Raw genomic sequence first — 12293 nt, 5'->3', positions numbered from 1 at the left:
GCAAACCGTATTTTTCGTGCTGCTTGTTTTTTGGCATACGGTCAGCCGAATGGGTTGCTAAAATTATCCTTAGGCGATACCTCTGGAAAACATGTAAAACAATCCTCTGCCTTTCGAAGCACCTGCGTTTCAGAATCATGTTTGATAACTATCATTACTTCAACTTCCAATATTCTAAGCTGAGCTCGTAGACTTATCTTTTTATTCTTTCAAACTTTACAACTATGAAAAAGAAAATCCTTGGCCTTTGGTGCTTAGCTTTCTTAACATTAATTTTCAGAACTATAGTATAATTGTATTCTGAGCTCCCTAAACCTCCAAAATTCATTCATTCTGGTAACATTTTTATTTAGGACACTCAAATCATCTAGATAATTTAAGTCTAGGAGATCTTTACCTTCCCATGCTCCCTATAGCCTTTGCCGCGTTTATTTGGAGAAAATCTATGAAAAGAGCTTACGTGGACGGGGAAAGGACACGACCCTGCTGGACTCGTGATTCAACACCAAACCAGCTACTAACCTCATTTCCTAATTTAGCTGTAGCAGTACTAAAGTGTATATTTATATATTACTTTGGTCCATGTTGTCTTATGGGAAAAGGAAACTTTTTACGTATTTAAATTTTTTGTTTTGTCATACAATAACAGAAAACCACTACTTAATATGTAGATGTAATACAGAAAAAAATATCCAAAATTTTCAATGGTAGTTTTTCTTTGACATAATACACTTATACTCAAAACTTATAAAAATCTATGTAAGCAAAGTGAGCTATTTAAATTTTTGCTATGGGAAACTAATTTACTAAAATGACAAAAATTATCAAATTTCTGCTGTCGAAGTTAAAAAAATATATATCTATTTTTTTGTATCATGATTCCAATTATAATTTCATCATTTCCATTATTTCTAGGTGCAGATGTCACTCTTGGTGTTGAAATGGCATCAACAGGTGAAGTAGCTTGTTTTGGTGACAACCGATATGAAGCTTATCTTAAGGGGATTTTGAGTACTGGATTGGTGCTACCAAGAAAAAATATTCTTCTTTCAATAGGAAGCTATAAGGTGAGACATTGTCTATGCTGCTTTTCGGCCATCCCCGCATCGGGTACAACCCATTTCTTTATAAACCGTGCTTGTCTATGCCGTGCGTGCATGCTTGCTTGCGTGTATCAGAACATTTCTTTCTAGGAGAATCAAGATTAAGATTTTAATCAATTGCTGGTTTTTTAGGTTTCAAAAGGGATACTAGAATTGAACAGAGCATGTTTATTCATAAAAAAAGCATGAAAACAAATTGAGGATAACATTGAAGTAAAATGTTGAAAAAATAAATTATATAAAAGGGTACGTTAATGTCCTTAAGATAGTCCTTGGCGCCCTAGGAGCATCTTAAACATAGCCCATGGACAAAGATTCATTTGAAAAATCCAAATATATTCCATGGACGATTTAGATTTATGCAATTTTAGTTTGATCTTATTATTTTGTATGGAAAATGACAGTAAGATATATATATATATATATATATATATATATATATATATATATATATATATATATATATATATATATATATATATATATATATATATATATATATATATACTAGCTGTTGGGGTGGCGCTTCCCGCCACCCCAACACCTAGTTGGTGGGGGCGCTTCGCGCCCCCCCCCCCCAAGCCCCCCCGCGCGCGTAAGTCGTTACGCGCCATATTAGTTACGCGCCATTGTAGTTGTGTCCCTATGTCCCACCTGTGAATATAGATATATATATATATATATATATATATATATATATATATATATATATATATATATATATATATATATATATATATATATGTTTTTAACTACGTAAAACTTGCGAATATACAACATTCTTTGCTGTCCCATTGTCTGTGCATATAAATAGATTGTCAGGTTTACCGACTCTTGAACATGCAACATATAATGGTCCATGGGAAAACAATCCGTATTCAGATCTATACCTCATGATTCTAATGATTGCCCTTGAGCTTTGTTGATGGTGATTGCTAATCGACCATTCCCTGAGTCGCCATCGTCATTTATATATCCCCCTGTGCACCCCGGCGTCCCCTTTGTAGTTATGTCCCTCTGTCCCGGTCGTCATTTATATTCCTTGTGTCCCGGTCGTCATTTGTGTCCCGGTGTCCCGGTCGTCATTTATATCCCCCTGTGCCCCCCGGCGTCCCCATTGTAGTTGTGTCCCTGTGTCCCGGTCGTCATTTATATTCCCTGTGTCCCGGTCGTCATTTGTATCCCGGTGTCCCGGTCTGTATATACATTCGTTTTTTAGTTTTGTTTTTCTCCTTTATTTTTTTCCTTTTTTCTTTTTTTTCTTTTTTAGTTTATTTAGATTTTTAGATTTTTTAGTTTTTTTATTAGTTTTTAGTTTTTTTGTAGTTTTTACCATTTTTTTAGTTTTTTTAGTTTTTTTTTTTACTTATGTCCTGGTCGTCATTTATACTCCCTGTGTCCCGGTCGTCATTTGTGTCTCGGTGCTTTGTTGATTGCTAATTTATATTATATTTATATTTATATTTTTTATATTTATTAATTTTTTTTAGTTTTCTTTTTCTCTTATTTTTCAGTTTTTTCCTTTTTTTTAGTTTTTTCTTTTTTAGTTTTTAGTTTTTTTTTTTGTTTTTTACCTTTTTTTAGTTTTTTTAGTTTTTTTAGTTTTTTAGCTTTTTTAGTTTTTTTATTAGTTTTTAGTTTTTTTTAGTTTTTGCCTTTTTTTAGTTTTTTCAGTTTTTTTTGTTTTTAGTTTTTTACCTTTTTTTAGTTTTTTTTAGTTTTTTAGCTTTTTTAGTTTTTTTTCTTTTTAATTTTTTTTGTAGTTTTTACCTTTTTTAGTTTTTTTTCTTCTTTTGTATTAGTGTGAAATAATTCAGACGTCATATGCGGACAAACACGACGTCACTCGACAGACAGACAGACAGACATAACCCACAAACAACTTATTTTTATATATATTTATTCATATTTTTTTAGTTTTCTTTTTCTCTTTTATTTTTCAGTTTTTTCCTTTTTTTTAGTTTTTTTCTTTTTTAGTTTTTAGTTTTTTTTAGTTTTTTACCTTTTTTTAGTTTTTTTTAGTTTTTTTAGTTTTTTAGCTTTTTTAGTTTTTTTATTAGTTTTTATTTTTTTTGTAGTTTTTGCCTTTTTTTATTTTTTTCAGTTTTTTTTTTAGTTATTAGATTTTTACCTTTTTTTAGTTTTTTTTAGTTTTTTAGCTTTTTTAGTTTTTTTTTCTTTTTAGTTTTTTTTGTAGTTTTTACCTTTTTTACTTTTTTTCTTCTTTTGTATTAGTGTGAAATAATTCAGACGTCATATGCGGACAAACATGACGTCACCTGATCCACACACAGATCCACACACAGACAACTTATTTTTATATATATAGATATATATATATATATATATATATATATATATATATATATATATATATATATATATATATATATATATATATATATATATATATATATATATGTATATATATATATATACTGGAATTTCGAGTCTGTATCGTATTTCAATTGAAATTGTTCCAGTTAAACTGTATATAATACTGTTGGTATTATATTATTAATACTATTATATACTATTGATACTATTAATACTATATTAATTCTATCGACTGTGGTGTAAACGAGCCATGAGCTGCTATAAAGCCTCGACAATATACTATTGGATGACAGTTTGCTTCACAAAGGAAAAATTGTGAACATGGATTTACAGCCAATGTAGAAGGAGGATTGTAGGACGGAATAAATAAAGGAAGCATGGTTGTTTTAAAAATTCAAAATTGCAAATTTGATTTAGCGTCTGTTTCTATAGAATTTTAGGTCTTAACAAGACTGTTGCCAGGATGGAAGTTGGATTCTAAGCGAAATTATCAGTTTTTTGATATTTGAGCTTATTCGTATACAGTTATTGAAGCCTGAAAAGAAAGGATAAGGAAGAAGGTGGAGCTAGGAAATAACTTTAAGTTGGGAACGTTGTATATAAACGCTTTAACAGGCAAGTTATATATAAATGTTATAACAGGAAAGTTCCATGTAAAAGTATTCTTGGAAGTTTATTCTCTTAGCAAAAATTCAAGTTCATGAGGGTTTTTTTTGTTCTAGATGGTGGAGGTGGGAGTAAGAATGTGTAAAGGCAAACATAGGCTCTACTTAAGGCTGTAGATTCAATCCTGCAAGTTTCATTCTCGCAGTGTGCTAGTGAAGTTCTTTCTCTTCTCCAAGTTTGTTTGAATATACCTTTAGTGTTGGATTTGGATGAAATTGCTATAGTGAAAGAAAAGAAAACACAAGGAAAAATCGTAAAAAAAAAAGAAAAAAAAATCACTCAAAAACAACCATACAAAAATGTGTTTGTTCCTCTATGTTTGGCAAAACTGTGTGTCGATTTTGATTTTTTCGGAAAATTTGTGATTAGTGTTCCTTGGGGGAATTTCAAGTTTACTTATTTAACTTATAAACCTCATTAAAAAATTAAAAACCTGATGGAAAATATAACTTAGAATAAATCTAAATTTTTTTGTGTTTGTGTTGTACAGTGATTTCCAGAAACCACAATTGTGAGACAAAATCGTCTAAAAATAGTTAATACAGAAGGAGAAGTTTTTTTTTTCGTTGGGATTTTAAATTCAGCTTACTTGAGTTGGAATGTCAGCTTTGTTCAAAAACTGAAAATAGATGAAAAATGTAATTTAACATAGAGTTCAAAGAGTTCATCAGAAGTTTCATCTTAATGTAGAATTCATATCTGGGAGACAAAACAATAGGCATTAATTAAATAACTGAAATTAGTAATAAAGCCCATAGTGATTCGGTTATTTTAAAACCATGAAGTTCTTCATCAGCGTTGCCCCTAAGAATTCTGAAAATAAATAGGCGGGACTAATTAGTTAAGCTACACACTTTAGCTACACACTTTTTTTTCTAATTAGAAAGTTACACGCTTTAAGCTGTTTGGTGCCATATGTTTTTAAGATATGGTTTACATTTTTCTTGATTTCTCATTAGCGTTTCTTTTTTTTTATGGCACTTGGTATCTACCAAGTGACATATACGGAACGCAAATTCTGTCGGTCTGTCTGTCCCGGTTTTGCTACTTTAGGCACTTCCAGGTAAGCTAGGACGATGAAATTTGGCAGGCGTATCAGGAACCAGACCAGGTTGAATTAAAAATTGTCATTTCCCTGATTTTGACCATCTGGGGGGGGGAGTGGGGGGGCGGTTAAATCGGAAAAATTAGAAAAAATGAGGTATTTTTAAGTTATGAACGGGTGATCGGATCTTAATGAAATGTGATGTTTTTGGAAGGATATCGTGTCTTAGACTTCTTTTTTTAAATCGCGACCGGATCTGGCGAAATCGGGGGGGGGGGGGGCTGGGGGGAACCTAAAATTTGGAAAACGCTTAGAGTGGAGGAATCGGGATGAAACTTGATGGGAAAAATGATCATAAGTCCTAGATGCATGATTGACATAACTGGAACGGATTCACTCTCTTTCGGGGAGTGGGGTTGGGGGTTAATTATGAAAAAATAGAAAAAATGAGGTATTTTTAACTTAACAAGGGGTGATCGGATCTTAATGAAATTTAATGTTTGGAAGGAAATCGTGTTTCAGAGCTCTTATTTTAAATCCCGACTGGATCCGGTGATAGTGCGAGGAGTTGGGGGGGGGGACCTAAAATCTTGGAAAACGCTTAGAGTGGAGGGATCGGGTGAAACTTGGTGAGAAAAAGAATCAGAAGTCCTAGATACGTGATTGACACAAACGGAATGGATCCACTCTCTTTGGGGGAGTTGTGGGGAAGGGTTAATTCTGAAAAATTAGAAAAATGAAGGATTTATAACTTACGAATGAGCGATCGGATCTCAATGAAATTTGATAATTGGAAGGATATCGTGTCTCAGAGCTCTTATGTCAAATCCCGACTGGATCCGGTGACGTCGGGGGAGCTGGGGGGGGCGCTAAAATCTTGGAAAACACTTAGAGTGGAGGGATCGGGATGAAACTTGGTGGGAAAAATAAGCACAAGTCCTAGATACGTGATTGACATAATTGGAACGGATTCGATCTCTTTGGGTGAGTTGGGGAGGGGAAGGTTAGTTCTAAAAAATTAGAAAAAATGAGGTATTTTTAACTTACGAAGGAGTGATCGGATCTTGGTGAAATTTCATATTTAGAAGGACCTCGTAACTCATATCTCTTATTTTAAATCCCGACAGGATCCAGTGTCATTGGGGGGGGGGGACGGGAGATCTTGGAAAACGCTGAAAGCGGAGAGATCAGGATGAAACTTGGTAGGAAGAATAAGCACAAGTCCAAGATGTGTGACGAAAATAATCGGACCAGATCCGCTCTCTTTGGTGGAACGAAAGGGGGGGGGGAGAGTAATTGGGAAAAATTAAAAAAATGAGTTATTTGTAACTTACGAACGGGTGATCTGATCGTAATGAAATTTGATCTTTAAAGGATCTTTTACTTTAGCATTTTAAATCCCGACCAGATCTGTTGACATCGGGGGGAGCTGGAGGGGAAAACCAGAAATTCTGGAAACTGGATATCTTGGAAAACGCTCCGAGTGGAGAGATCGGGATGAAACTTGACGGGAAGAATAAGCACACGTTACAGATATGTAAATGTCATAATTGGAACGGATCCGTTCTCTTTAGGGGAGCTGGGGGTTGTTAATATGGGATTATTAAAAAAATTGAGGTATTTTAACTTAAGAATGGGTGACCGGATCTTATTGAAATTTGATATTTAGAAGGAACTCATGTCTCAGAGCTCTTATTTGAAATCCCGACCAGAAATGTTGACATTTGAGGGAATTGGAGAGGGAAACCGGAAATCTTGGTAAATGCTTATAAATTTCGTAGATACGTGATTCACGCAACCGTTCATCCATCCATGAAAATACCGATCCATGAAAATCGGTAGGCTTGTCAGGAAGCTGCACAAACTGACTTGATAAAGTCGTTTTTCCCGATTCGACCATCTACGGGGCTGAAGGGAGAGGAAAAATTAGGTATTTTTAACTTACGAGTGGGTGATCAGATCTTAATGAATTTTGATACTTAGAAGGACCTCGTGATTCAGAGCTCTTATTTTAAATCCCAACCGGCATTAAGCTTCTTATTTTGCTTTTAAAGCAATCTATTTATTCTTAGAATTTTGCCAGAGCTCATGCCATATGAGCTCTTGGCTCTTGGCTCTTACGACCTCGTCACAAGTGCCATATGAGCTCTTGGCTCTTGGCTCGTACGACCTCGTCACAAGTGCCATATGAGCTCTTGGCTCTTGGCTCGTACAACCTCGTCACAAGTGCCATATGAGCTCTTGGCTCTTGGCTTGTACGACCTCGTCACAAGTGCCATATGAGCTCTTGGCTCTTGGCTCGTACGACCTCGTCACAAGTGCCATATGAGCTCTTGGCTCGTACGACCTCGTCACAAGTGCCATATGAGCTCTTGGCTCTTGGCTCGTACGACCTCGTCACAAGTGCCATATGAGCTCTTGGCTCTTGGCTCGTACGACCTCGTCACAAGTGCCATATGAGCTCTTGGCTCGTACGACCTCGTCACAAGTGCCATATGAGCTCTTAGCTCTTGTTTAAGTTTGGTGCCATCTGCTACCAAAAAAAAGCAAGAATGTATAGTAAAACTTTTTGGCATGCTGACCAATCGTCTGCTTAGCGCTGGTATCGATATTCCGATTTTTCGCCTTCAGCTGAGAGTGCAATGCGTGGTTGGGGGTAAATTATGAAGCGCTTCATGAGTTTTTTCCTCAGATTTCTCCTGGTACAGATTTAAAGCTGGGTTGCATCTGCCTGGGCTTGCAGTTTCACACCATTGACCCCGTTCCAAAACAAATGACCAGCGAGACAAGGACTCGAACTCTTGTCCTAAGGATTTCAGCACACCAACCACTCGACTAGGACGGCTTACATGACTGCATATGAAAGTGTTTTCCTTATAAATTGAATTACCGATTTTTCTCAAGTTTAAAGATATATTAAGTTTCCACTTAAACAATCCAAAAAATTGGGCTTCACTTTCACTGCCCTTGGTACTTTAAGGACTTAGTATTATTCTGCGCTAACTATCAACATTTTTCAGCATAAAGACGAATTTCTACCATCTGCAATAACACTGGCAGAGCTAGGATTTAATCTCTACGGTAGCATTGGTACTGCTGACTACTACTCAAATATGGGTCTCAAGGTTAGTTTTTTTGTTCAATGTTTTTTTTACAATACTTTAGCTAAGAACTCATTCAAGCGGGGTGAGTAATGCTGGGTGCTGCTCCTGAACCATGTTATCGTGTCATTACCGTCCTTGCTATGGATATCTGAATGATCTTCCCTACCTTGTAAAGCAATGCTTTTGAAAAATTCTATCTGTACTATGAGACTTATTGCCAAAACCATATCCAGGGGGAGGGTACCGGATATGAGCAATCCACACCCGATTTTTGTCTGACTCATTGAAAGTAATAAAAACTCGTATTTTTTTTAACCTCAAATCCCCCCCCCCGAGTCACCCTTCCCCTTTGAAAAATATTTTGGACACGCCCTTACTTGCTGTCCATAAACCTGATCACCTAGTATCTAAGTTTTGCGGCATATTATACAGTGGTAGCTAACTTTGTCACAGGAACCGTATTTATTCCTACAAATAAGGAATAACTAAAAAATACAAGTCTCAGGATTTTGGAATTGCAAAAGTAAAGGTCTAGTAAAAACCTACATCCTAGAGACACGTACAGAAGAAAAAAAAAACGAGAGACTAAAAAGAGAAAGAAGTCAGGAAGAATCCGCTTCCCAAGGTATTCCTACAGGGAAGTCTTCTGGGCCATTTTAGTGTGTTTGTGCGAGTGTAGGGTGGAGGAGGGGGTCATATTTGTGCCAGTATGATTCTTCTGACAAATGATTTTTGTGCTCTTTGCATGGTCATGTTTACATTTATCAATGTTTGTATTTAATGTTTATTAGCTTATTACTTTTAAATTACTCGGAAATCAAATTAAAGTATTGGGGTTCAAAGGGAGGGGGTTTGGCCTGAAGACCCCCAGGCTGCGTACTTTCTTGTCAAGGAGTATTATTTTTTAGCGCGTCCTCAGTAAACAGGATTTTTCTACGTTTAATCAGGGTTCTCCTAAAACCGCTAGGTACTTCCCATTTTTCAAAAATCATGTCCAATATCTTCAACATCTTATTTCCAACTTCATAACCGCCATATTCAAGAAACTAATTTACCACACTATCAGCAGCTGGGTCCTTACTATTTTTAATCCTTTTAATACTATCACTAATTCTTCCTCACAAGATAAATCTTCCTTCACTTTCAGGGTATCAAAAACGTTTCTGCAACGCTATCCCAGCTTAGCACATTCCCAAAATATTCTGCCAATCTCTCTATAACTCATCATCACTAATTGTGGCCCCATTCCTATCCTTAACTGGGACAAGTCCAGATTGACTACTCCCTAGGAATTTATTAACATGCCAGCATAGTATTTTATTTTTATGCCATCTAACTCCACCATCAGGATCTTCGGCAATTTTATCCACTTCACACCTTTTCAGTTCATATTTGCGTGCTTTCTCTACTATCCTTACATTCCTCTTATTTGCATATGATTATGTTTAAAATCAGCTTAAATTCCAATTCTTTTGATGCAACTAATAGTATCAAAGTTCCATTTTTTAGATTTTCGGTTACTATTGAGCTGGGTCATTCCTTACTTGCAGTTCGCTACCACGAACTGTTTGGAAACACTTATACCTTTCTAGTATATGTATCTGTTAAGGATCCATTAACCATCCGGATTATTATTCTTAGTGCATAGTTTTAGAGAAAATTAGCGATGGCTATGAAAATATGCTGCTTTAGGTCTATTATGGTCTTTCAGCAAACACCAGAACTTAATCGGGTTTGTTTGAAGGGATATCTGTCTTTGGGAATCGACAGACATTTTGCTTGAATTTAATTGACGAAAAACGTTGCAGAAACTTAGCTTATTAGTTTTGAGTATTTAGTTTCATGGTCCAATGTGGCGACACTGACGAAATTTGTGGCAGTACAGGAAAAGCTTTTTCGCTAATATAATAAATTCGTAACTGCGTTTCTAATTTTCTTCCCAAGACAATGTCAGCGACTTCCAAAATTATTTTCCTAAGAATATTCCCGCTATCTTCTACATTGTCAAGTCTTAAGCTCTCCAGTTTAGTATTGACCTGTTCCTGGAAATTTTCTCCCAAGTTCTTACCCTGAAGTCTACCAACGTAGCTTCTTGGAAGGTAGTTACCCTTCGTAAATTTCTAAATTTCAGCTTTAAATTAACCCTAGACTCTGCTAGATGATGATCTTTATTTTTAACAGCAATAACAGTACTTTCCTATAACCTTGTAGCTTGTATTGATCCTGCCTGTCTGCTTTGGCTTAAGATGACATGATTGATAAGATTAGCTTTTTTACCGTCATTACCATCTACCATCTTACCAACAACGTATTAGTTGTAACTAGATTGAAATATCTACAAAATTGCAGCAGTTTCTAGCCATTACTGTTTTGTTTTCTTCCACCAAATCTACCTAGGCTTGGATACCATCTATTCCTATTTCTACCGACCTGGGTGTATCATAATAAAAATATCATATTTATACCTGGGACCCTGTCTAATGCTCCTGTAGCCGTAAGTGAAATTCATCTGAATCTCTACTATCTCCGTCAGTCGGTTCTAAGGGGCGTATACTACTATGACTAATACCCTGAACTTTTTAGTTATGAAATGAACGACAAGGATTATATCATTAATACTCTCCCAACCTAAACAAGACTTAGCAGCTTCCTTATTAATCATGAGCCCTACTCCCTGTCTATGTACCCCATCCTTCCTGCCTGAGTAAACTAATTCATGTCGCCTAATTTCAGGCTTCCCACCCCTGGGATATGAGTTTCTGAAACTCCTAGTAAATCCAGTTAAAACCGTCCGAATTCGTCAGTCAAAATGTCGATACGATGGTAATTTTTTAACGTTGTAACATCCCAAGTTGTAATTTTCATATTCCTTAAATCAGTAAATTTATTTTAGTCTCTGCAAAAGAAACGGTCCCAGCACCATTGCAGGACGGAGACTATCACATCTTCTCAAGTCTGTGCAGAAGTGTGCGCTTAAGCTGGGTTAGAACCGGACAACAACAAGTCCTAAAGACCTCCAGTTGATTGGAGGTTTTTTTGCAATCCAAGGTCGATCTTGGTCACAACATGGTTTTCAGCACTTGGCGACACTCTTCTATAAGAGAAAGTCGAAAGTTTGCACAGACATTGTCAAGCTTTTCACTTCTGACTCATTATATATTCATGTTTAAGAATATCAAGCTACTACTGGGAGGCAACACATAGTTGATACATTAGTTGATACACATAGTTGATACATACTAGGAAGAGGTTTTTCAGCACAAAAGGTAAAGGTAAAGAATACGACATTAGACCTTACAGTCCCTACCGACGGTGCTGATCTCCGTTTCTTGGCCCTTCAGCCAGGAAGTACAATGGGGGGTTGGGGGCCAACCATCCTGTGCTTTTGCACACCCTTCCTGTTTACCTTCCCCAGATTTCTTCAGGTACCCATTTAGAGCTGGGTCGACTCTGGCTGAGCTTACAGAGTCACGTCACTGACTCCCGTCCCAAACTAAATAGTTTGGTACACTAGAATTCGAACCCTCGCCCTCTCAGACAAAGCATCCTGAATCCAGCGCACCAATCCACTCGGCCAGGACGAAGCCAAAAAGGCCAACCATAACAGACCTAATATAGTATTTAAGCGAAACAGCTTACCTCTCATAAAAAAAAGAAGAAAAAGAAGGCAAGAGCTTTTGTTTGCAGAGGCATATTAATCTCATAGGTGGGACTGTCTATAATAGGAAAAAATATTTTTGGAACTAGTAGTGTTTAGTTAGGCAAAAGGTAATCCTCACGTGAAACTCTATTATACTGTTTGTCCATATTAAATCTATACTGGACAACCTTTTATTTTGTACATAACCTCAATACGATGGATAAAACTGAGAGTGCTTGTAGCTGTAGCATTAAAACTGATAATGGCTGGGAGCAATTGGACCAAACTGAAGGGAACGAGAATTGTGAAATCGCATCCAAGTCACGGTTTTTAACTCATTTTAGAAGAAGAGGGGGGGGTGGATAATTTAATAAATCTTGCTCTTGGGCTATCTACTG

The 12293-nt window shown here is 36.2% G+C and overlaps 1 protein-coding gene across 1 annotated transcript in view; it reads left to right on the top strand.

Annotated features, from left to right (window-relative positions):
- LOC136033939 (multifunctional protein r-like) overlaps positions 1 to 12293 on the top strand; it is a 248362-nt gene that overhangs the window by 125251 nt on the left and 110818 nt on the right. The window contains exons 19-20 of the mRNA XM_065714958.1: positions 916 to 1067; positions 8172 to 8276. Coding sequence (XP_065571030.1) covers positions 916 to 1067; positions 8172 to 8276 — 257 coding nt within the window. The remainder of the gene's footprint in view (positions 1 to 915; positions 1068 to 8171; positions 8277 to 12293) is intronic.

This window comes from Artemia franciscana, chromosome 12 (assembly GCF_032884065.1).
Source record: "Artemia franciscana chromosome 12, ASM3288406v1, whole genome shotgun sequence".
Classification (NCBI taxonomy): Eukaryota; Metazoa; Arthropoda; class Branchiopoda; order Anostraca; family Artemiidae; genus Artemia; species Artemia franciscana.
The sequence above is the reverse complement of the archived record's forward strand: the minus strand, read 5'-3'. Positions and strand labels throughout refer to the sequence as shown.